Source organism: Anabrus simplex, chromosome 1, assembly GCF_040414725.1.
Source record: "Anabrus simplex isolate iqAnaSimp1 chromosome 1, ASM4041472v1, whole genome shotgun sequence".
In the NCBI taxonomy this organism is placed as follows: domain Eukaryota; kingdom Metazoa; phylum Arthropoda; class Insecta; order Orthoptera; family Tettigoniidae; genus Anabrus; species Anabrus simplex.
In genome coordinates this window covers 1,112,257,390-1,112,283,267 of record NC_090265.1, presented here as the reverse complement: position 1 = coordinate 1,112,283,267, position 25,878 = coordinate 1,112,257,390, and the positions used below count along the sequence as shown (strand labels likewise).

The 25,878-nt window shown below is 40.7% G+C and overlaps 1 protein-coding gene across 1 annotated transcript in view; it reads right to left on the bottom strand.

Annotated features, from left to right (window-relative positions):
• Positions 1–25,878, bottom strand: part of LOC136876605 (protein bowel) — a 114,498-nt gene that overhangs the window by 71,072 nt on the left and 17,548 nt on the right. The window contains exons 2-3 of the mRNA XM_067150588.2: positions 10,505–10,838; positions 9,842–10,375 (exon numbers count right to left, since the gene is read on the bottom strand). Coding sequence (XP_067006689.1) covers positions 9,842–10,375; positions 10,505–10,833 — 863 coding nt within the window. The 5' untranslated portion in view covers positions 10,834–10,838. The remainder of the gene's footprint in view (positions 1–9,841; positions 10,376–10,504; positions 10,839–25,878) is intronic.

Here is a 25,878-nt window from a genome sequence, read left to right as displayed (position 1 = left end):
CCTGGCCTTCATTTAAATACAACCCTGGTATTTATTTGGTGTGAAAAAGAGAAACGACACAAAATAATTTTCAGCATTGCCGACGATGGGGTTCGAGCGCACCTTCTCTGAACGAAAGCTCACGGAAACAAGACCCGTACCACAATGCCAACTCGCTCACTTTCAGAATGATTCGGAAAATCATTTCGAAAAAGATGTTTAGAACATTTTTTCGCAGAGAAAAGTGCCCCAGAATTAGTTAAGAGATTCGTTTAAGGTGAATAATGTACTTATTTCGGAAAGTACGCATAAGTGTGTTTGTTAACACAATTTTTATTCCCCCATGGCACTACAGCTCTTGAAGGATCTTGGCCTACCAAGTGACCGCTGCTCAGCCCGAAGGCCTGCAGATTACCAGGTGTCGTGTGGTCAGCACGACGAATCCTCTCGGCCGTTATTCTTGGTTTTCTAGACCAGGGCCGCTATCTCACCGTCAGATAGCTCCTCAGTTCTAATCACGTAGGCTGAGTGGACCTCGAACCAGCCCTCAGGTACAGGTAAAGATCCCTGACCTGGCCGGAAATCGAACCCGGGGCCTCCGGGTAAGAGGCAGGCACGCTACCCCTACACCACGGGGCCGGCTTTGTTAACACAATGCTTGTTCTAATATCAGAGATAACAGCGAGTAACAACAATAAATATCTATATCCATGCCCTTTAATAAGCTAAGGAAATATGTTTGTAAATGGGAGGCCTTACTTAATTTATTATTATTATTATTATTATTATTATTATTATTATTATTATTATTATTATTATTACTGTAGTTGGGAATACGCAAGCAAATATGATCTAACATAAATAAACACGACCAAACATGTTTACGTAACTCCTAGCAATACGTTTTATCGGTAGTTAAGTAATAAAATGAACCACTCATAAAGACAAAAGTACCTGTAATCACAAATAAGGCACGTAAAAAACAACGTTATAATGTAGAATAGATAAAATCATATTTCTCGGACCTACGAACAATGTCTTCCTTCTTAAGCTGAGCAGTGTCCGACTCGTTGGCTGGATGGTCAGCGTACTGGCCTTCGGTTCAGAGGGTCCCGGGTTCGATTCCCGACCGGGTGGGGGATTTTAATCTTCATTGGTTAATTCCAATGGCCCGGGGGCTGGGTGTTTGTGCTGTCCCCAACATCCCTGCAACTCACACACCACACATAATACAATCCTCCACCACAATAACACGCAGTTACCTACACATGGCAGATGCCGCCCACCCGCATCGGAGGGTCTGCCTTACAAGGGCTGCACTCGGCTAGAAATAGCCACACGAAATTATTATTATTATTATTATTATTTAGTTGGGCAGTTGCACCAACACATACGTTTTCAGCAACTATGGGATGGAAAGGAGCTAGCACTAAGAAGGCAGCAGCCGTGGTCTTAATTAGGATACTGTCTCAGTATCTGCCTAGTGTGAAAATGGGAAAACATAGAAAACCATATTGTGCTGAGGACGGTAGGGTTCGAACCCCCTATCTTTCAAATACAAGCTCTTAGCTACACAAGTACGGTAAATACCAATTCGATCGATCGTAGAAATGTATCGACATTTGAGGGACACGAACAGTGTGTAAATCATGACTTGTAACACAATTAGGCCGGATACATGTGAAAACTGTGAGACACAGGGTAAATAAAGAAAAAGCAAGAAATAAAGACGGTACCTCCGAAAACGTATTTCATGGCACGCCATCAGAAGGCACTTCCCTAACATGAAACCCCTAAGCCCTCTGTAAATGTCTTTCATTACAAGTCGAAGGATACTGTTTCAGTGTATTTTAGCGGAGAAAGAACCAAGATGTGCTACTGGCAGGCACCTTTCCTTTCTGACCGCACCTAACAAATAGCGCCCGCTACTTTGACCCGTCGCCGCAATCTTGTTGTTCCTCACAAGAGTCTTTACTTTAGCCTCAAGAGGAGAAAACCTTTACTAGACGCCGAAATGTTTACACAAACTCTATGGTTCTCACGCTGCAATAGAACCAAGCCAGCGGTAGCGACTCATTAGCAGAATGCACGACACGAGAAAAATTCACCTTCTATTCCCAATACATTATATATGAGTCAGAAATTTCTTCTTCCTATAGCTCTACAGCCCTTTCAATGGAGCCTTGGTTTCCTATATGGTCGATGACCATTCTAGTCTTCAAAGAATACTGTTTTTTAGCGGCGAAACAGCCAAGATGTGCTACTGGCAAGCACTCTCCCGTCCTGACCGCACCTGACAGCTTCGATCCCACCTCAGTCCTATGGTATTTGAAGGTAGAAGGTGGTCAAATACATCAGAACTCCTGAAGGACAAGTTTCCACCACTCTAGCGTCTGCAAAAACCGTAAAAGTAGTCAGTTTTAAATAACATTATTATTATTATTATTATTATTATTATTATTATTATTATTATTATTATTATTATTATTATTATTATTATTATTATTATTATTATTATCGTCCATAATGTCGACAACAAATGAGACCGGATAGACAGCTGCTGTTCACCTTTACCCCAAATTGAAGTTGATACTGAGTGCTGTATCAACCACAAGGCTAGATGTTACAGGATTAATAGCGATGTTTACCGGCCTGAGTAGCTAATAAGATGGTAGTACGCTGGCCTTTTGACTTCAACCTGCCAAGTTTGATACTGGTTCAGTTCGATTGTATTTGAAGGTACTGAAATACGCCGGACTCGTGTCGATAGATTTGCTTAACGGCACGTAAAGAAACTACTGGGGACCAAATTCCGGCACCTCGGCGTATCCCAAGACCATAAAAGTAGTTAGTGGGACGAAAAACTCAAAACATTATTATCACTAGTAGTAAGTAGTATAGTAGTAGCATAACGAGTAGAAGAGAAAATGTGAGCTCTTAAGTTGTTCCCTGTGATGAATCGTCCGCTAGGGGCAGCACCGTTGCTATCTGAGGGTTGGTATCTGTAGTTGTAATATGGTTGTGTTCGGTAGTGTTGTTCTGTGGAGGCAAAAAAACTGTCGTGCATTATTGTTAAGTGAAAGCGAAGAGCGTGTGATATGGTGATGGCATTCTTTTATTTAGTGTAAATATAGTGCTGAGTTTATAAAACTTACAAAAATACCGACGAGGAAAAAATGCCTACTTGTTTCGTTCCAGGCTGTAAGTCTGTCTACAAAACTACGAAAGGTAAACACTTCTTCAAACCACCTAAAAATGAAGCAGAATTTTCAAAATGGGAAAAGGCGATTCCCAGAAAGGACAAGAAGCTTTCTGATAAGTGTTATGTGTGCGATTCACATTTTTCTGATTAATTTATTGTTAAATAAGATTCATTTGTAATGCAAAGCGAACAGGTAGAAATTCCTAGGGATAGATGGAAACTGAAAAGTGGCGCTGTCCCTCATATATTTCCCAATTTGCCACAATATTTCACGAAACAATTAAACAAACGAAAATCACCCTGTAAAAGACAGCCTCCGAAGACGAAGGAAAGTTCAAGAAACAAATCACACAGGCCTCACCGCGAACTAAATTTCGATGCTTTTTCTGAGAGTGATAAAAGATATGAAACAGATTCATACACAGCTAAAAATACAATACGTTCACTTAGAAACAAACTAAAGAGACAGGGACGTAATATAATGACTATCCGTAATAAATTGAAAATAGTTAATGCTAAGATTTTGTTGCTAGAAAAACAACTAAGAGATTCCAAATTACAGCCAAATTATTCAAGTGAGCCGACATTAAGCAGAAAGCAAAAGGTGATTATTGACACAATGCTAAAAAAAATTTCAGCTAAGAAATAAGAAAGGTATGAGATATGATAATGAATTCCTTTTAGATAGTCTCTTATTTAAAATTAAATCTCCTAAGGGCTATAGACATTGTTTAAGGCATAACATGCTTCCCCTTCCTTCGGAGGCTCAGCTGCTAAAATTAGTTAAAGGTCTTAAGTGCCCTTACGGGGTGAACACCCATGCCATTAGTGCTATTGAGAACTATTTCTGCGATGAGAAGAGTGAAAACAATCGCACGGGAATTCTCATATATGACGAAGTAAAACTGAGAGAAGAGTTTAACACCAACCCATTAAAAGGTGATGGATTTGTAAATTTAGGAGAACACACCCAAGAACACGGGAAAAATAAACTCTCAAATCATGCGTTAGTGTTCATGTTTGTGCCCGTATTGAATAATTGGGTTCAGTCGGTTGTTGTATATGCAAGCCCAAATTCCACACCTGGTGATATTTTGTCACGAATTTTAATCCAGGTGGTCTTACAACTGGAGCAAATTGGCGCCAGAATTATAGGTTTCACCTCAGATGGAAGTCAGTCTAATAAAAAGGTGTGGAAATGTTTAGGAATAAATGGAAAAGAAGGGAAGGTCATGTGCTCTATTTCTAATCCCTTTGATTCTAGTAGGAGACTTTGGGCCTTTTCAGATGATGTGCATATAATTAAGTGCATCAGAAATAATTTTCACGACAAAAGGCAAGTCTATTACAATAATAAAGTTGTGGACTTTAAATTCTATCGACAAGTTTTTGAAATGGATAACTGCCATAAATTTGCAGGTTTGAAAGTTTGCCGCAAGCTAACGTCTGCACATATAGACCCCACTTAATTTCAGCGCAAGAACGTGAGACTTGCTTTTCAGTTATTTACAGTAGTAATTCTGTTGCAAATGGCATACAGTTCTTTAGACAGATAAACTCTGAGGGATTTGAAAACAGCGAACCGACAGAAACGTCCACAAGGGAATTAAACATCCCAATAGATGTATTAAATACTTCTACACCAGGAGGGGCTCTTTATAAAGATTCAATAGGGCCTCAAACAATAAAATGGATCAGAGACTGCTACATCTTTTTAGTAATGGAAATATCAAGAATACTAATGAATCTGTCAAGGATGTTAATACAGAGCACTCAAATTTATAACTGACTCTGTATCTATGCGATCTGCCGGCAATGAAACATTTGCTGACTAGGTTCTCGATTATTATTAAGGGGACATAATGGAGATAAAAATTGACATTTCCCTCATTTCGGTGAAGACTTTTGAGTAACAATTCAGCAGAAAAAATATATTTCTTTGCTTTGCTTTCCCCTGCATTTTCAATTTCATATACTGATTTCTACCTACTAAACAATATTTTAATGATACTTGTATTTCAGTTACTAAATATATACAAAACTGTTAATGGACTTTTTAATCGTAGAATTTTTCAGTTACATAGCAGGTATCGTTATATCCCAATTATTTTTATTATTATTATTATTATTATTATTTTTTTTTTGCTAGTTGCTGTACGTCGCACCGACACAGATAGGTCTTATTGCGACGATGGAACAGGGAAGGGCTAGGAGTGGGAAGGAAGCGGCCGTGGCCTTAATAAAGGTACAGCCCCAGCGTTTGCCTGGTGTGAAAATGGGAAACCACGGAAAACCATTTTCAGGGCTGCCGACAGTTGGGTTCGAACCCACTATCTCCCGAATACTGGATACTGGCCGCACTTAAGCGACTGCAGCTATCGAGCTCGGTTATCCCAAATTTTACTATAAAACATTTTAAAATAAAATATACCAATAAATACAATTTTATTAATAATATTACTAATACACAGTGTTTTTGTAAGTTATACTTATTGTGTCGAAAATCCAAAACTTTCAATAAAACTGCAATTAAGCGCAACGACAATAATTGAATACAAATTTAAAATAAACTAAAAAATCGTGGACTATCTGAAATAATATCTCCAACTGGTTTTGGAAATGACTTTTCTACTGAACGCTGGCCTTCTGAACCCAAACTGGTGGGTTCGTTTCTCAGTTCGGTGGTATTTGAAGGTGCTCAAATACGTTAGCTTCGTGTCGGTGGATTTATTTGCACGTAAAAGAACTCCTGGGGGACAAAATTCCGGAACCTCGGCGACTCCGAAAACCGTAAAAGTAGTTATTGGGACGTAAAATCAATAACATTAAATACTATTAGTCTATACATTAAGTAAAAATATCTGTTTATAGACTGACCGTTTTATCCAGGTTCAAACATAAAATATGTTGTTGCCCGATTAAAAGAAGAATGATTCTCTGATGTCAAAATCTTCTCCTGGGAGACGGAAAGGGAAACTGGAGCGAGTTTATTTGCAGTTGGCAAACAGTGTGTCGTCTGCCCGCAGAATGGACACTCCTAATGCAGTACCTTGCTCCATACGTGCTTATTTCCCATCCGATGCGGGCTGTATCTAGCATCACCAGGCGGCTGTTCCCGTAATTGCACTTTCCAACCGGTCCAGTGTACCAATATTCTAGGAAATTAAGTTTGGTCATCAGATTCAGTACAAAGATTAAATTCAATGCTACAGATGTTTTCACGGTACCACCTTGTACCAAGGTCCTAATTACAAATCTCGCTGGTTTGAATGTAGGAAGTACGATGAGGCTTCGTAAATGTACACAGTGGCTGATTATTGCAAAATAAGTTACTCTTAGTTATGTCAAATCAAAGTGGTGATGGCTGTTATTCTTACATCATCCCCTGTGTTACAGTATATTATGAGGTTGAGCTTGACAGAATACGCTTACACCAGCGCGATCGATTGAACAAAAGGTATTCTTACTTTAACGATAAAAGAAAATGTTTGTGCAATTTCAAGATCATTTATCATAAGTTGGACATAACAAAAAAGCGTGACTTCTAGCTGAATACATAGCTGCTTACAGAGTGTTTAAATTCTTAAATGATAAATAAATAACCATCACCTAAAAAGTACGATGCATTAGTTTCCGTTTCAGTGAAATTTTGATACATTTATATGTTCATTTATGTGAAATCCCTCATTTCGCATTATATGCCAGGTTTAATTTTCATCTTCCTATCGAAATGATATACAAAAGAAGGTAAATTTAGTTTCGTAAGATCGCTTAACATTTTTCTGAAAGTAAATATCTCTTTCATCTTTCATTGCCAAGACTTGTGTTTAAGTTGAATAACAGGCCAAAGATTGACAAAACTGAGTTATCTGTGGAAATACAGTTTAATTTATTTTAGTAATGTCAGTCGAATTTGTCACACTACAGGCTTGGAGACATTCATTCTTCAGTAGATAATATAAGTTTCCACTAAGAAATGCCTCTGACTTGTTTGGTTGTTCAAATAATATTTTGAAAATAGTATTACATGAATAACGTCCGGTTAGAGAGCAAGATATCTACGGTTGGAGTTAAATTGTATCGACAATTTTCAAAATCCTGTGATATCCGAGTCAAGGTTCACCCCTTAAAGCATTCAATTACTCCTGTGAAACCATTAAAAGTGACCACTAGCACTACGGCACCGGCTAATTCTACACTTCTTACCCAGACATTATTATTATATTCATTATTATTAGTAGTATTTTCTGGGAACACCTAGATGAGCATCCAATTCTGTAATGTACCGGTTAGCACTATTGGCTGTCGCCCTCAGAGGTTCGAGTTCGACTTCCTGCTCTGTAGAAGATTTAAGATTGTCAGGTGGGGCTGATATGTATGTGGTTGATAAGGTAAACGCTGTTGGTCACCCTTGGAAATGTGACTAAAGTGACGTGCACAAATTTGAGGAATGTGAGGACACGTATTCACTTATTGTACAATTTGCTTTACGTTGCATTGACGAAGATAGGTCTTACGGAGACGATGGGATAGAACAGGGCTAGGAGTGGGAAGGAAGCGACCGTGGCCTTGATTGAGGCCCAGTCCCAGCATTTGCCTAGTGTTAAAATGGAAAATCACCGAAAACTATCTTCGGGGATGTCGACAGTGTGGCTTGAACCCACTATTTCCCGAATGCAAGCTGTTAGCTTCACGCAGCCACTTGCTGGGTTTCGCCACTTACCTAGACGTCCGTGGTTTATATCTTGACTGATGTGTGCGGGATTTTTAAACGAAAGGTCACATCCCTGTGGTACGAATTCCACGAAAACTGGGGGTCCTGCTGCTATTATCAACGTAGTCCACTCCCCTCCCCTATATGCGTTGAGTCATGCAATGCACTCTACTCTATTGCTTGCCAACTGAAAAGCACATGTAAACAGCCGATACTGTGCGGTTTGACGCTTTACAGTATATCTCCTAAAATGACACTCTGAAAACCATGGAGAGGAGATACATAACTTTCATCTTTACCGCCATGACTGCTTTTCTTTTTCAACATTAGACTGAATTTTTAGAAATATGTTCTGTATATTTCAGTCACTAGCTAGTGACATTTCATTAACTCTTGCTCTCACATCTCAGCAATTTATATAGCCTCACCCCTCACACTGGTTTGACATCGGCCGAGTATACTGACAGTACAATTCAACCGTTAACCTGAATCTCGTTTGAATTATTATTTAAACTTTTCAAGTACCTTGTTAACATTATATGTAAATACTTTGGGTTTAAAGCAGTGGCCTCCGGTGAGTCTTGGTGGACGTCTTTCGAGTTGAAGCCTGATAGACAACCTCTATATTCGTGTTCTCATCCCGAGGTGTTGCAAACCTTTTCAGGCACATTCTGATTGTAGATAAGCTTCATGTTCCTATTTAACTACGTAGCAGCCCTGCTACCAATCTTACATTTCTAGCAGTACCGGGAATCGAACCCGGGCTCTCGACGACGGCAGCTAATGATGCTAACCGTTATCCTACGGAGGCAGACATATCTACTCGCCCGGAAATGTTGCAGTTCTTTTCAGGCACACCCCAATTGGAGGTGAGTTTCATGTACCCTTTTAAGCACATACCAGCCCTCCTGTCATTCTTAAATCTCTCACAATACTTGGAATCAAATCCGGATCACCAAGGACGGCAGATAACAGTCCTAACCATTTCGCTGTGGAGGCGGACAATAGAGCATTAAATAACGTTCCATAAAGTTTAAAGAAAATGTGGTAATCTGCATCTTTTAGAAAAACAAGACTAGATTCTACTCTACTGTAAAGGTATTCAAGCTAATTTACTTCATTTCGATTTCTACCGCTGTTAGGCTTATTGGCTGAATTGTCAGCGTAGTAGCCTTCAGTCCAAAGGGCACTGGTATCGATTCTCGGCAGAGTCATGGATTTCAGCCGCCTCTTGTTAATTCCTCTAGGTTGGGGACTGGATATTTGCGTTCGGCACATTTCATACTACCAAAACACCACAGAAACATGCAATAATCAATACATCTCTCCACACAAGGTTGGTGACAGGAAAGGAATCCGGCCATAAAACTCAAGTCATATATTGGGAAGAGACCGAGAAGAATAATACAATTTCTAGCATTCATAACGAATTTATCTAGCGCCGTTCGCCGCTGTGCAAAATCTATATCACACTACCAAAACACCACACAAGGTTGGCTTTTGAATTGCTTGCTTCCTTCCTCGTTACAGTTTACTCATTTTGTCCAAGTAGTTCCAACCATCTTGCGAAAGACACCTAAAGTAAATCGTAACATTTTATTGAATCTTCTTATAATATAAACGGAAACATTTAAATATATTCCATTTTCTGCTAAAATATTCATGGGAGTAATATATTTGATGTAGTAACATTAAAATGAAATGAAAATTCATATATGAGTATACTAGAGGAAACATAATCATACCTTAAAAGTTAGTTCAGCTGCTGTTGGTAGATACTCCTATGATCAATTCTAAATTAATTTTAAATTTAAATATATTTTTAAAGAAATAAATCACAGATCATGCAAGGTGATACAAACTCTTAAACATCAAGCTCTGGCTTCTACTACGTTTTATGCAATATGTGCGATTTATACTACAGAATTACATAGAATAGAACCTACCTGTGATCCCTGAGGTGGTCCTGTCTCCTAAACGCCTTCCCACATATGTCACAGGAGTATGGTCGCTCGTCCGTGTGTGTTCGCTCGTGGATCAGCAGGTTGTACGACTTGGTGAACTGTCGGTTACAGAATTTACAGATGAACTGTTTCTTGGGACGGGATGCTCTTCCTGGCGCTCGTAGAAGACGGCGGTCCAGATGAGCGTGTGGGTGATGCGGGTGATGTGGTCCTGGAGGGAACATTCCGGCGGCAGCACCGGGAAATGGGAAACTCCCGGGAGCAGCTCCCGGTGGTGTGGCACCAGGAGGAAACAAGCCACCGGGTGGGCCGTACGGATGATGTGGAGGTGGCGGAGGAGGACCGCCTGGTAGAGTCTCTAGCAGTCCTGGGGGTGGTTGTCCTCGGTGATGATGTGGTAGTAGCATGGCAGCGGCGGCTGCGGCATGCGCTGCAGCAGCTGCTTCTCTCAAAGCCAACTCCTTGCGCTTGTCTGCCATGAGAGCCATGAGATCGAAACTGGACGATGCTTTACGAGCGTATGCAACAACACCACCCCCAGACGATCCTCCATCACCACCACCTCTCTCTTCATGTTTACTTCCACTTTCAGGGCGAGAGCTGCTGCTGGAGGCGCCTGGGGCGGAATCGCGCGACGGTCCGCCTCCAGTGAGAAGTTCGGCTGAAAGGAGCGGATGGACGTCACCCGAGTACGACACGAACCGCGATGGCACCACCGGCACGAAGGCTGAAGACTCACGATGCGCGCCCGACGCCGACAGCAGTGAGCTCACTCCACCCAGAGCGGCTGCTGCCGCCAGGTGATGATGATAAGACGCTAATGTGGAGGCGGCTGCGGCGCTTCGAGACGCCATGCTAGGATGGAAGGACTGTGGCGGGGGTGGCTCGTGACCACGAGCACGTGATAACTGTAGAGGCTCTTCCTGGACACCGCCCCCCGCGGTGCCTCCGGCATCGCCCGACTCAACCGGCATGACGCCTGAAATGCAAGAGAAACACGTTATATTAAACCACACTAGAACAGGGAACTGCCTGCATTTTGGTATTCAACTCATGAATTTTAAACAACGCTCTCTTTAGATCCTCTGGAAAAAATGGAAATATGTATACTTCACTATTTAAAAAATCAAAGTAAATCGCAGGCACGAAACACAGTAATAAATAAGCTACAAAATTCTCAACTAATGTATACGAGTCTGTAATATTTCATGTTCTGGAAAAGTGTGGCCCAGCTGTTTTCACATTCAGCACAAAATTGTAGTTTCGAAATATTCTAGAGCAGGGGTTTTCAATTAGTAAGAGCTCAAGGGCCACATTGGAAACCTTAAGCATGATCGCGGGCCGCACTTTAATAACAGGCCAATTTTCGTAAAATTCCGCAACTACGACAAAGGTACTTGTATATAAAATAACATGCATAGTTCAATTGAAATGGAGGTTTAATAATTTAATTGCTTAAAACATTATCTTATAATTGCATACAAGTGTGAAATTAAGAATAATCTCTATTATACCCAGGACGATTGAAGAAGAACACCCAACAATATCTGTTAATTTGAATTAATATTTGACAAATTAAAAAAATTAAAACGAAAGACAAACTAAAATTAATAATGTAGTCTAAACAAAAAAGACAATTTAGTGGGAGTAGTGTGAAGGGCACAATGCTATACATTTCTAAGAGCCTAAAAAGCCCAACAATGTACTTCCAGGAGTACTTCCCTGAAAATGTTCACTGTGTACCAGCCAGTACTGCCAACGAAGGAAGAACGAAGAAATGAAACCGCTTCTTACACCAATGGCTTTTAAAGTATTTCTTGGTATCCATTGCATGCTACGTTGAACAGAAAGGCCACAGAGAGGTTGGCATGGAGTTCAAGAATTGGTATTGATCCCATTGCCATTTTAATAATGGTTAAGACCTAGAACTGGTATTTGTAAGGGCTCATTTTCCGGCGAAGTTTGGATTTTAATTTTATTAAATCAAATAATCTATCCAGCCTAATTTAATACTAAAAAAACAGGAAATAACATTAAAGAATGAATTAGTTCTGACTTTGGTCTACAAAGGATTTAAAATGAATACATTTTTGAACAAGCTATCAAATATTTTTCGTAAATTTTCTTCACATTCTTAAAATATATTTTTAAAGCCCTCGCGGGCGGCAAGATATATCTTCGCGGGCCGCCATTTGGAAACCCCTGTTCTAGAGGACACGAATAAGTGTTTTATCAATCATATTAGTATGTATACACCTGGAAGGTGTGTGCCTGGTCCTATTATCACTAATATTAGTAAGCCAAAACAAACCCTCTGTCATTACAGTTCTGATAGGCCTGCCAAGCTACCGCTCACCAGCCCAAGGTCTGTAGATTACGAGGTGACGCGTGGTGAGGGCGGCGAATCCACTCGGCCTTTATTCTTGGCTCTCTTGACCGGGATCTCACAATCAGAGAGCCCATCATGTAGGCTGAGTGGACATCGAACCAACACCCAGATTCAAGTAAAAATCTCTGACCTGATTGGGGATCGAACCCGGGGCTTTTCAGTACGAGACAGAGTCACTACTCCAAGACTGCAGAGCCGGCTATTAATATTAGTAAAGTTCTCGTAAATCACATGCGAGAAAGAAAATGGTCGGAATATCCCAACACTTTACTTAGTAAACCAAACTTCTCCGGCACAGATGTAATGCTGTAAATATTTTCTTTCAACACCTTATTCTTGGTATTTCTGGGATAGCAGGAGCCACCCAGGCTCATTCTGATTTTGGCCGAACGTTTAAGGCCGCATGCTCTTCCCGATGCCACGTGATTTTTGAGAAGACAAATCTCAGTCCAGGAACGACCGTGATTCAAAACTCAGCCTTCCGGGTAGGACGCCAGCACATAAGCCACTGACCTATTCTGGCCCTTAATTATTATTATTATTATTATTGTACCGGGCGGTACACCTCCACGCCGCTTATTTAAAATTTGCGCCAGTTGAAACTCCTCTGCTGGAGGAAGTCTGAACTTTATCTACGGTATTAATTTTCTACTTTCTCAGAAGATGTCACTACTTGGAAATTTTGGAGTTTTTGAACTGTGTCATTTTCGACGTATTTTTGTTTTGCTTGTAGTAAGAAGTGTGAACTTTCTCTTCTAGAGGACACTACTGAAGATCAACAATAGTGCACCCTAATGCGGAGTGAAAGAACTGGTTTTTTTTTTTTTTTTTTTGGAGAAAATTTAATTTCAAAAGTTTGTTCTTTGCTAAATTTCTTTCAGTCATTGTTTAAGTTGGCAATATTAACCCTTTCTTTCCCCTTGTTTTGAATTTAGCCAATCCCGAATTTCTTAAATTAATTTTCCACCAATGATGTGTTTATTTTTCATCTTGTGTAGGGGTTTTCTTTAACCACCAATAAAAAGATTGTGGGCGGGTGTTTTCCTTCCTAAAACGCCTCGAACTTTCCGCGAGAGTATATAAACTGCTGATTTTAGGGTCTCTGCGCCACTTCTGTTCCATCTTTTCGTGTGTAAAGTACATTGCAGGGGGCGGGAAGCGCCTCTTTCTTCGGCGGCAGTCAACAACCAGGTAATGGCCGATTAATTACTTCTTTTCTTGTTTGCTCAGCAGTTTAACTCTCGGGGCGGGTCCGAAGTTTTTCCATTATGTAACCTTCCTTAAAATGTAAAGAAACTTGTATCTATTCTATCTTTTAAACTACATATTGGGATAGAGAGTGCTTAACCCTCTCGAGCTCCCACTCATATTGTTTTGAGGTGAACTTATTTTCTCAACCTATTCTTCCTTAACATTATGTAAATTTGTTCCTTTCTAAAGTCACCTCTTTAGTATGGGATTAGCCCTTGCATTTGTGGCCTAGAGCCAGATTAGGTTTTAAAAGCAAATGTATTAAGAGTGCAGTTCGCCTCCTCTCAACTTGGTATTTTAGAGGTCATGTAATTATCCTTTTATCGCTTAATATACCTCAGTAGGTTGGGTATTTTACCCCTGTGCTTACGTCCTTAGAGGACAGCTTGAAGTAGAGTTAGGTGTGGCCTTGTGATAGGCTTAAAACTTTGAGAGCGGATCGCTCTTTTGCAATTTGTTTCTGCGTGCCTCTAGGAGGTATTACTGTGTAATTCGGAGCAAGTGCTCCTGGGCATGATTGGGGTTTTCTGCCCCTTTGCTAAACCTTATGTACATGTAAATTCGGGCTAACTGCTCGAGAATTGTAAGTTCGGGGCCCGAAGCCCAAAACTTGTAAATACTATTGTTGCTCTTTGTTGCCTTGCTACTCTGTACCTGCCATTCTTGTTATTTCTGAGTTTGAAAAGAAAATATAACCTTGTTAAATTTTAAATTAATTTTACTTTCGTAGCTTGAGACCTGTTCACCACCCCGCACCTTCTTTCACCTCTAACTACCACAAAAACACGGTAACAATTATTATTATTGATTAATTTATTTTTAACAGAAATTATTTCGGCAATTAATAAAGTTTAACATATACGCAAAACACTGTTAATAGCTGTACTGACTATTCCTATCACTAAAAGTAATTTCCCTACTCTGATGACTTTTGAATGAAATTCGGAACATGTAAACTCCTCAAATCATTTACATAAATTCGTGGTGGATATCCTCTCACAAATGTATTCTGTGATAATTATCCCCCCCCCCCCCCTGCAGGGCTGAGTGGCTCAGACGGTTGAGGGACTGGTCTTCTGACTCCAACTTCGCAGGTTCGATCCTAGCTCAGTCCGGTGGTATTTGAAGGTACTCAAATACGTCAGCCTCGTGACGGTAGATTTACTGGCACGTAAAAGAACTAAAATGCGGCACCTCAGCGTCCCCAAAAACCGTAAAAGTAGTTAATGGGACGTAAAGCAAATATTATTATTATTATTATTATTATTATTATTATTATTAAAATTATTTTCCTCACTCTGTGTTTTATCTTTAATTTTAGTCTCTTATAACTTAGTTAAAACATATAATAACACTTGTAGCCAAACGCTTAATTTAGATCTACAGCAACTTACATATTATACAGAAAAATCTCACACCAGGCTTTTTTTGAACACCAGGTAGCCCAATAAAAGTAAAGTAGGGATAATTTAGCTAAGTATTTAGTAACTTTTGATTCCTTGGAGGACTTTTGAAATATCTAGACAGATCGCGTACTGGACCGCATTGTTCCAGACAAAGCTGTCCGCAAAGTGAAACAATGACTAAACCGAATCATGAATAAATAAATAATATTTTAGGTATATTACTGTTTGATAATGCTCACAGAGAGGGGTCCAGAAAAAGGTAGACACTCTTTGATAGTTAATATCTTTGTAACAAAATGACATAGCGTTACAATTCTTGCCCTATAGCACAGTCCATTGTTTTCTCAACAGATGATGAAGGTCACGTGAATGGTGCGAGAATCTTGGCGCGCGTTTTCCAGCAGATGACAGTGAAGCAATGAATAAAGTAGGATTGTCGTTTGAGCAACGCAAGGTCGTACTGGAGTGGTACTGAAAGTACGAAAACATGATGGAGGTACAACGGCAATGGCGTAATATGTACGGGACTCAGCCACCAACACGTACAACATTTACTTATCGTACTCTGGATATATTTGAAGTATGTGCATAAGGAGAGGTCTGGCCGACCAAAAACAAGTCCAGCTTCCAGCGCTGCTGCGTTGCAACATTTTACTAGGTCACCTCCAAAATCTCTGAATCAGGGTGCACGTGAAAGCGGGGTAAGACGATCAACCGTACAAAGAATTCTGAAGGCTGCAAAGTGTATACACATTCCAAGATCGCTGCACGCTATGAAGGAGGTCGACCCGGATGGAAGGATGGAGTAGTGCGAGTGGTTTGAAGGCATGCTTCGCGAGGATGAACGGTTTGCAGGGATGGTTATCTGGTCTGACGAGGCGCAATTCAAACTGAACGGTATTGTAAACCGCCACAACTGCGTGTGCTGGGCTCTTGAAAATCCTCACGTTCACGTGGACAAACATGTTAATCTACCCGGTGTTAATGTGTGGTGTGGCCTGTCTTCGCGCGGTTTGATTGGCCCATTCTTCTTTGAAGGTACCGTAACTGGTGAGGTGTATCTTCATATGCTGCAAACATCGATTTTACCTGCCATCCGAGAGGTGTTTGGAAATGAAAGATTTTACCTACAACCAGTTGGCGATCTGCCTTACTACCACAGAGACGTCAGAGCCTACTTGGATGAAAATCTACCTGAACGATGGATAGGACGAATAGGAGCTGTTGAGTACCCACCACGGTCTCCAGACCTTACACCTCTTGACTTCTACCTACGGAGGACCTTGAAAAATGAAGTTTATCGACAGAAGTCAGCTACATTGAACGAGCTACGAGAAACCATGGAGGCGTCCTGTACGGTTGTCACGCCGGCAACACTGACAGCCGTATTTCGGTCAGCAGTTCAGCGGCATCGACATTATTTGGCTGCTAATGAGGGTCAATTTGAACACAGAAAGTAACCTTCTCCTCGTGCAAGAATTGTAACGGTATGCCATTTTGTTCCAAAGATATTGACTATCAAAGAGTGTCTTACATTTGTCTGGACCCCTCTATATTTTTGGCATGCAACTTCTTCAGCTTATATAGGGTATTTATAGGGTCAATGTGGCCGCCCTGGCTCATTTCGTTTTAGTCAGGGTTCTTTCTAAGGTCAGATGTCCTTCCTGGCGCCATATCATTTTTTAGGTAAAAGATGAAGACGTAGGTTCAGCCGCTAAGTATTATTTATGTGAAAGGCCTTTCTTGTGTTCTACTTAGAAATAATAGAAATAATTTTTACATCGGCTTATTTATTTACATTTACATTTGCGAAATTGTTATCAGTTGTCAAAATTACATGATTCAGATCAGTTTGATCATTTTCCTGATTCACACACGTGCGATAAACGTACTGCTAAACACGCTCCTTTCTACTTCCAATTCTTCGTGAGTACGAACGAATCACTCACAGGAACCAACTGCAGGGTCAAGTCTGTGAAGCTCTCGTAGCCCTCTCATTCGTTCTGCAGATGTGCAGTCACTCGAAACATGAATGAGCGCATGGCATTGTAAAAGCTCCTCAGAATCAACTGAACCCACAGCCATAATGTTTATTGTAAGTATCTATAGGACTTGCATCTACGTGGGAGGATAATTATAATTTGGTAATAATTAAAATTGAATTCACCAGGATTACTTGATTCGAGAACTGGAAGAGCTCCAAAGGAAAGCAGCACGATGTGTTCTGGGCGATTTCAGACAAACATGTAGTGTTACGGAAATAGGCTGGGAATAGTTGTGGAGACAAGCTGCACAACCAAGCGGTATGTTCCGGGAGAAATGGCGTGGAATGACATTAGCAGACAAATAAGTTTGAGTGGAGTTCTTAAAAGTAAAGAGATCATACTGTGAAGATAAAGTTGGGATTCAAGAGGACAAATTGGGGCAAATATTCGTTTTTCAGGAAGAGGAATACTGAAGATTGGAACAAATCACCGAGGTATATAGGCCTATTCGGTAAATCTCCAATTTCTTTTAAATCACTTAAGAAAAGACAAGAGATGATGTGGTTTTAGTAGACAAATAATTTTAGCGGAGTTCTTAAGAAGATCATAATTTGAAGATAAATTTGGGATTCATGAGGTCAAACTGCGGCAAATATTCGTTTTTTAGGAAGAGGAATACTGAAGAGAGAAACAAATCACCGAGGTGGATAGGCCTATTCGGTAAATCTCCAATTTCTTTGAAATCATTTAAGAGAAGACTAGAGATGGCGTGGAATGACATTAGTATACAAATAAGTCTGAGTGGAGTTCTTAAACTTTTTTTTTTGCTAGATGTTTTACGTCGCACCGACACAAACAGGTCTTACGGCGACGATGGGATAGGAAAGGGCTAGGAGTGGGAAGGAAGCGGCCGTGGCCTTAATTAAGGTACAGCCCCAGCATTTGCCTTGTATGAAAATGGGAAACCACGGAAAACCATTTTCACGGCTGCCGACAGTGGGGTTCGAACCTACTATCTCCCGAATACTGGATACTGGCCGCACTTAAGCTACTGCAGCTATCGAGCTCGGTGTTCTTAAAAGTAAGATGATCATAATTTGAAGATAAAGTTGGGATTCAAGAGGACAAATTGGGGCAAATATTAGTTTTTAGGAAGAGGAATGCTGAGGATTGGAACAAATCACCGCGGTAGATAGGCCTATTCGATAAATCTCCAATTTCTTTGAAATCATTTAAGAAAAGACTAGAGATGGCATTTCAACAAATACCAACAATTTTCCAGTCAATTAAATAAAGAGAAAAATAAAAAGGAGAACAAGATAAAAAATAAAAATGAGGGACAGGCATTCCTCGAACAAGAGACGCCCGCATGGAAATCGGAGACGTTGACCACTATAGATACCCCACCCCCACCCCACCACTACGCAACAGCTCCGAAGGGCCATGGCCTACCAAGCGATCACTGCTCAGCCCGAAGGCCTGCAGTTAACGAGGTGATGTGTGGACAGCACGATGAATCCTCTCGGCCATTATTCTTGGCTTTATCGACCGGGGCCACTATCTCATCGTCACATAGTTCCTCACTTGTAATTTCTAGGCTGTGTGGTCCTCGAACCAGTCCTCAGATCCAGGTAAAATCCCTGATTTGGCCAGAAATCGAACCCGGGGCCTCCGGGTAAGAGGCAGGCACGCTACCCCTACACTGCGGAGTCGGCAACCACTATAGATACTCTCAGGTAAATTGACAACATGTATACAGACTATAACATTCAGAGGGCTATTTTCTCCTTAAATAAATGCTTAGGGCCTATGGCACAAACCCTCGAACACTAATCTGTTTTTAACATAAACCAATCTCCCAAAGTATGAACGAAATCGGTAACTCCCTAGCTGTGGCTTTCGCTTGTCAAAGCATTATACCAAAGGCTAGTGAGACAGCTGCTTAAAAACTCGTGAGAGAGTGAGTTTGAATGTAAGTCTATGTTACGCGGTTAATTACGAGTTGTGGAGAAACACAAATGAGTCCAAAGGCACACTAGTCGATACTGAAGCCATTAACTTGGCACCTGACCTTTACATTGTGTCTAACTAAGCAAGCACAGCTCTCCCCATAGCTTATAAAATATGTTGTTTGATTCATTAACTGATTGATTAACTGGTGAGACAAGGATACTCAGACTCAGCCTCATATGGTTAAGTGCATTAGATACAGACATGGACGATGTACGACAGGAAAGTGAAATTACAGTTTCCACAGGAATTTCAAACTTTATACCTTGGGAATGACAATTCACGAGGAATGACCACAGGAGGCTAGACAAAAAAGCTGAAAGACTGCAGCCTAACAGAAATAGAAGGAAATAGTGCTTGACACAGATATATCTCCCTGCTTCTCACTGTAATGCACTGGTCACAAAACAGGGTACTATGACGCATCTATTATACAAAGTACCTGTATAAAGACGAATAAGGAAAAATAAAAACTTACTTTTTATTTACCTACGTAAAGTTGTAATTCCGTAACCTAAAGAGCACATCAAAGCTGTTGGGTCCTAACAGGCGCTGTTATCTGAATGGAGGGGTGTGGACGGTGACAGTGGTCGACCTTGCTCAAGTGGGTCACTAACGCGTGCACGCATCACTCGAGCCGTGACTGGGTCGCGACCCGCACGTTCCTCGCTGACAGCTCTCGCTATCTTAAAGGTACCGCTACCCATCAATTCAAAAATCTTAATAGGCATAGTTACGTGAGTGCGCTTGTGATGCCTCAGAACAGTCTGTGGTTCGAATCATGGCTCATTTTGAGGTATGATTTTGACCTTTTAATCAACGTAGCTCACAATATTAAAGTGGCCCCTTTGCCCTCTGTAACCCGGATGGATCAATTTTCATTATTTCATGTTTGTACTCGTAAATTTTGAGCTGAATAAAGATAAACTGGAGATTTGTCAGGTTTTGTTATTTCAATAATGTTATTTTCTTTACGTCCCACTAACTACATTGTTACTGTTTTTAGGAAACGGCGAAGTGCCGTAATTTAGTCTCGCAGGAGTTCTGTTACGTGCCAGTGAATCTACCGACACGAAGCTGACGTATCTGAGCACTTTCCAATACCACCGGACTAAGCCAGGATCGAACCTGCCACGTTGCGGTCAGAAGGGCAGCGCCTCAACCGTCTGAGCCACTCAGTCCGGCTTTTGTTAGTTCTCCCATTGATTTTATTCCAGAAACTTTTCATAATCAGACGAGGCCTGCCGCACACATCCGAGCCGATGAAAATATATTCGATCACTACTACAATGAAGGTGTCATGGGAAAACAGACATTACGGAAAGAAGCTATCGTTCCTCCATGAAATAGAGCACAGACTTCACTCCCAGTTCCCAAAGGCCGCAACAAAAGGCCAACTTCTAACAACCTGACACTACGAATTGCCAAGTAGATGCGTAATATAACTACCTGAAATCATATAAATGGAATAAAGTTAGCAAGATTACTAAAATATATTCTGCTGAAAGATCCAATGTGTACACATTAAAATCATTTTACTCCTTTGTCTATAAAACCAGATAATATCGCTCGTTTGTCAATCAGTTTCTATACTCCAGAATGAGGACATGTTCTCTGGAGGGGCCGATGACCTAGACGTTAGGCTCCTTTAGACAACAAACATCATCATGTTCTCTGGACAGTTTTGTTTAACGTTAAGATCGAAGCTAGGTCCGATTCGTTGGCTGAACGGTCAGCGTACTGGCCTTCGGTTCAGAGGTACCGGGTTCGATTCCCGGCCGGTTCGGGGATTTTAACTTTAATTGGTTAATTCCAATGGCACGGGGTTGGGTGTATGTGTTGTCTTCATCATCATTTCATCCTCATCACGACGCGCAGGTCGCCTACGGGAGTCAAATAGAAAGACCTGCACCTGGCGAGCCGAACCCGTCCTGGGATATCCCGGCACTAACAGCCATACGACATTTCATTTTTCATCGAAGCTATAATTTTTCATATAACACTACTACATAGATAGTTAATTTGATCTTAGTTGCATTTTTTTTTTCTTTACGTCGCACCGACACAGATGTCTTACGGCGACGATGGGATAGGAAAGGCCTAGGAATTGGAAGGAAGCGGCCGTGGCCTTAATTAAGGTACAGCCCCGGCATTTGCCTGGTGTGAAAATGGGCAACCACGGAAAACTATCTTCAGGGCTGCCGACAGTGGGGCTCGAACCCACTATCTCCCGATTACTGGATACTGGCCGCACTTAAGCGACTGCAGCTATCGAGCTCGGTCAAAAATATTTTTAAAGGTGCGGATTGCCATACGATAAATACTACTACTACTACAAATAATAATAATAATAATAATAATAATAATAATAATAATAATAATAATAATAATAATAATAATAATAATGATAATAATAATAATATATAAGAGCTCATTCTTGTCACGTGACAGTGGAAAGCAATCCTTCCCTTCCGCATCGCATATTATTATTATTATTATTATTATTATTATTATTATTATTATTATTATTATTATTATAGACAGAGTTCACACACTCGTGTAATCATCGAGACGGTACACCAAGATATCTCAAGCAGCCACAGCAATTTTTATATTGTTTTTATAAAATAAGATTCATTGCTATCTCCTGTACCAACTTTGCATAAGTCGTCATTTTTGCCTGTATTCTCTGCTATGGTCGAACGGATAGTTAAAGTAAAGAAACATGTTTCAACCGGCTGAATGTGATGACACTTAGTTTCCGTCCCTAAATCGTAATATTTGATCGCGTGGAGGCACCTGTTCCGGCACAGCAGGGGTCTATTCCAGCATGTCACAACATCTCGTATATTAAACGGCAGGGCTGCCAAATCCTTTCATTTAGTCACGGAAATAATACATTCACTCGAGAAGGTACACAGCTCTCTACTTGATTTTTATGATACTTTCGTTAATTTGCAAAGTGTATCGTGCTACAAACATACGTTCATGTGAACCATTTTGCATTACACAGTAATATTAGTCTGAAAATATATTTTGTTTGTTGTATAGGGTACTTATATGCAGTAAGTACATCAAATCGAAATGCGTATCAACCCCAAATTTTCATCCTAACGCGTACATCTAACACAAAACCCAAGCCACCAACTTAGTGATACATTTTATAACAATTTTACACTTTTTCTTCAGAGAAATGTAAACTACAAAAGAATAAATGATGACGTTAATATTTCTATCTTTCCCTTTAGCTAACTCTTAAACATATAACCATCGAGCAGGATGGCCGCACGATACGGATCGAGTAGATGTACTCTTACATTCATGAAATAATTTGAGATACTGTGTCTCAATCACAAAGCCCCTACATCACGAAGCCCTAAACGATCACAGCCGTAACCGTGATATAGTCACCAAGGAAAACAACTATTGGAGACCACAAATTTTTACAACAATCTTCCATCCTCATTTCTCTAGCAGATGATAATCGTGACCGAGCTCGGTATCTGCAGTCTCTTAAGTGCGGCCAGTAGCCGGTATTCGGGAGATAGTGGGTTCGAACCCCACCGTCGGCAGCCCTGAAGATGGTTTTCCGTGGTTTCCCATTTCCACACCAGGCAAATGCTGGGGCTGTACCTTAATTAAGACCACAGCCGTTTCCTTCCCACTCCTAGCCCTTCCTGTCCCATCGTCACCGTAAGACCTATCTGTGTCGGTGCGACATAAAGCAACTTGTAAAAAAAAAAAGAGATGATAATCGTTATAATCGTTATACTTATCTTCAAAACACAGCAGACTTAGACGATTACACCAATTAAAATAATTCGAGGCTGATATCAGGCACATCTGCAATCTGCTTTCTGGATGGTTAGACAATAGGGGATGCGAAGAATCCTTTGTGAGATCGGCGCCTTCTGTTCAAAGACTGCCTTCCGTGGGACAAAAATGGGTGTCATACCGTGTACATCGCCAATTCCACTGTCGTTTATATCACCTCTCGTAATAAGATGCACCACATGTTATATCAATAACCCCTGAATTATAGGCTACTCACAAAGCAGATACAATCTCATTCCAGACCCATACATCATCTCTTAGAACTAGAAATTGAATGCAGCTGGATAGTAGTTTACTATATCAGCTTTCACATCAGATGAGTTTACATTTCGTTGACCATCGATACTGAAATTGTAAAACAAAACTAACCGAATGTTGATCGACGAGCCCTGAGCACGGCTGCAAATAATGATGTTTCCCCCCTTAAATCAACAATCACCGGGCGAGTTGGCCGTGCGCGTAGAGGCGCGCGGCTGTGAGCTTGCATCCGGGAGATAGTAGGTTCGAATCCCACTATCGGCAGCCCTGAAGATGGTTTTCCGTGGTTTCCCATTTTCACACCAGGCAAATGCTGGGGCTGTACCTTAATTAAGGCCACGGCCGCTTCCTTCCAACTCCTAGGCCTTTCCTATCCCATCGTCGCCATAAGACCTATCTGTGTCGGCGCGACGTAAAGCCCGTAGCAAAAAAAAAAAAAAAAAAAAATCAACAATCATCACCATTCATTAAGCATTTTCTCGGAATGCCTGCTGGAATCCAAGGAAATACTAGGCTCAGAATGGCAACCTGAATTCGAAAATGAGACTGTTGGATGAGCAAGATCAAAGCCCGCGCTATAGTGACCTTCACCTGTGAGTGAGTGAGTGAGTGAGTAATGGAGAAAATACTGTAGGTTGAAGACCATGGCATGGTCCGACGAAGATATCAATCTGTAACATTGCGTGATTTTCTAGAAAGAAAGCTATCTTCATACATAATACGAAGACCCAGCAAGAGTGATAGGCGGGCCAATGACCTTAGATGTTAGGCCCATTTAAACAACAAGCAACACAACAAGAGTGACAGGTAAAGGCTAAATGATCCCCAGGCCCGTTAATCTCTCGAAAAGAGTGAGTCTAATTTTCAAATTTCTTGACTTCCTAACGGTCCTATCGGCCAAACTAATCTAACCTCAGATATTTTCTGATAAGTTTCATACGAGGGTGATCAAGGTAACAATTAGACGAGCTGTTCTGAAATAATAAAATAATAATAATAATAATAATAATAATAATAATGAATCCCACTAACTAATTTTACGATTTTCGTGAACGCCGAGGTGCTGGAATTTTCCCCCACAGGAACTCTATGACGTGCCAGCAAATCTACTGACTTGAAATTGGCGTATTACATACCTCAAAATACCACCAGTCAGAGCAAGGGTCAGGCCTGCCAACTTGGGAACAGATGAACAAAGCTATACCACCTGAGCCAGTCAGTCCGACTGATTGGAAATACATTGGTCAGTAAAATGTAGTCCGGAGTTAAAGTACATGTTAATTAATTTTGATTGTTATCTGTTGTAATTAGATCATTTCTTTTATGGTTTTAAACAGTAACAAAGTCTACAAATACGCTTAGACCAATTTTTAACAAGCTTCGAGGTACATAACTGCCACCAGTCGGTCTATTAGGTTAGCCTTAAACAAGATGTACTTCTTTTATACATGAACGTTCTTCTGTGTAGAAACTCGTTCTTGATGTCAGCATCTCACTGATAACATACATTCCAGTCCAGGCCGCATAATTAGTTGGTGAATTTAATCAGCTTCACAATATCTAAGTTGCTTTCTCTCAGCAATTAACTTCCCTCTCCTCAGCAATAACATCTTAATCGTTTTAGAAAATTGAGATATTAACGAGAACACATTGGTAGAAGAAAAAGGGCATTAATATTCAAGAGAAACACATGTCCTACAAATCAAGATATTCCTTAACATATGAAAAAGCCGTCCTGCAAATCTGTTGCGGTTATCTGGAAAATACGAAGAAGTAAGAAGGTATTTATATTCAGGATTTATATTACAGGATGTTTATGAGTTGGGAGATTAAAGATCGGCCACTGGTAATAGGATTAGCACTCGTGGATTATGTTTTTTATTTTTTATTTTACATTTTCGTTTACGTCGCACTGACACAGGTAGATCTTATGGCGACGACGGGAAAGACATAGAAGAGGGAAGGTCTAGGAGTGGAAAGGAAGCCATCGTGGCCTTAATTAAGGTACAGCCCCAGCATTTGCCTGGTGTAAAAATGGGAAACCACGGAAACCCTTCTTCAGAGCTGCCGACAGTGGGGTTCGAACCCACTTTCACCAGAATGCAAAATGACAGTTACGTGACCCAGCCACTTGCTTAGTGTTATCTTTCATCTTGAAGACAATTATCACTTTGATGTGTTACAATTATTAAAATTCTATGATCAGCAATCCCTTATCCAGCGACTGATCCTGATCAGTGGGTGTGAGGAGAATTCGCTGTTGACAATGCAACCATAACGCGCTATTTTGCCTTCCATTTTGTATTCCCGTTCATCGTCCCCATAACAGTAATAATCCACCTCCTATTCCTGCACCAAACAGGATCAAATAACCCTCTTGGACTAAATAGAGATTTTGATCAAATTCCATTCCACCCTTACCTTTCATTTAAAGATATTTCTTAATTCAACATCATAGTAGAAATATATATACTACCAGCATTACTAGAACCATACATATTAGGAGGCCTACGGCCAAATCTTGATGGATGCAGTATTTTTGTATCAGTCTCTTGACACAGGCCACAGCAAAATGAGCTTCCACCGAAGTCCCAGTTTCATCTTTGGCTGTGACAATATGAAAGTTGCTGGGGTATGGATGGTGCTGAGTAATGACATTCAGAGCACGAATAGGGCGTCTGTTTGTTATGAACGGTGTTACTCATAGGGTCGGTCGTGCTGCAATAGTATTTTCTGGCCCAGTGAGGAAAGCAATGGCAAACTACTTCACACCTCATATTGCCTCGTACGCCTTTTTGGTGTCGTCATCGGTTTTTGCGGTTTCCTTATAATTGAATGAACTTTGATGGTGTTATTAGAGGATCCAATCAGCCTCTGGGCTGATGA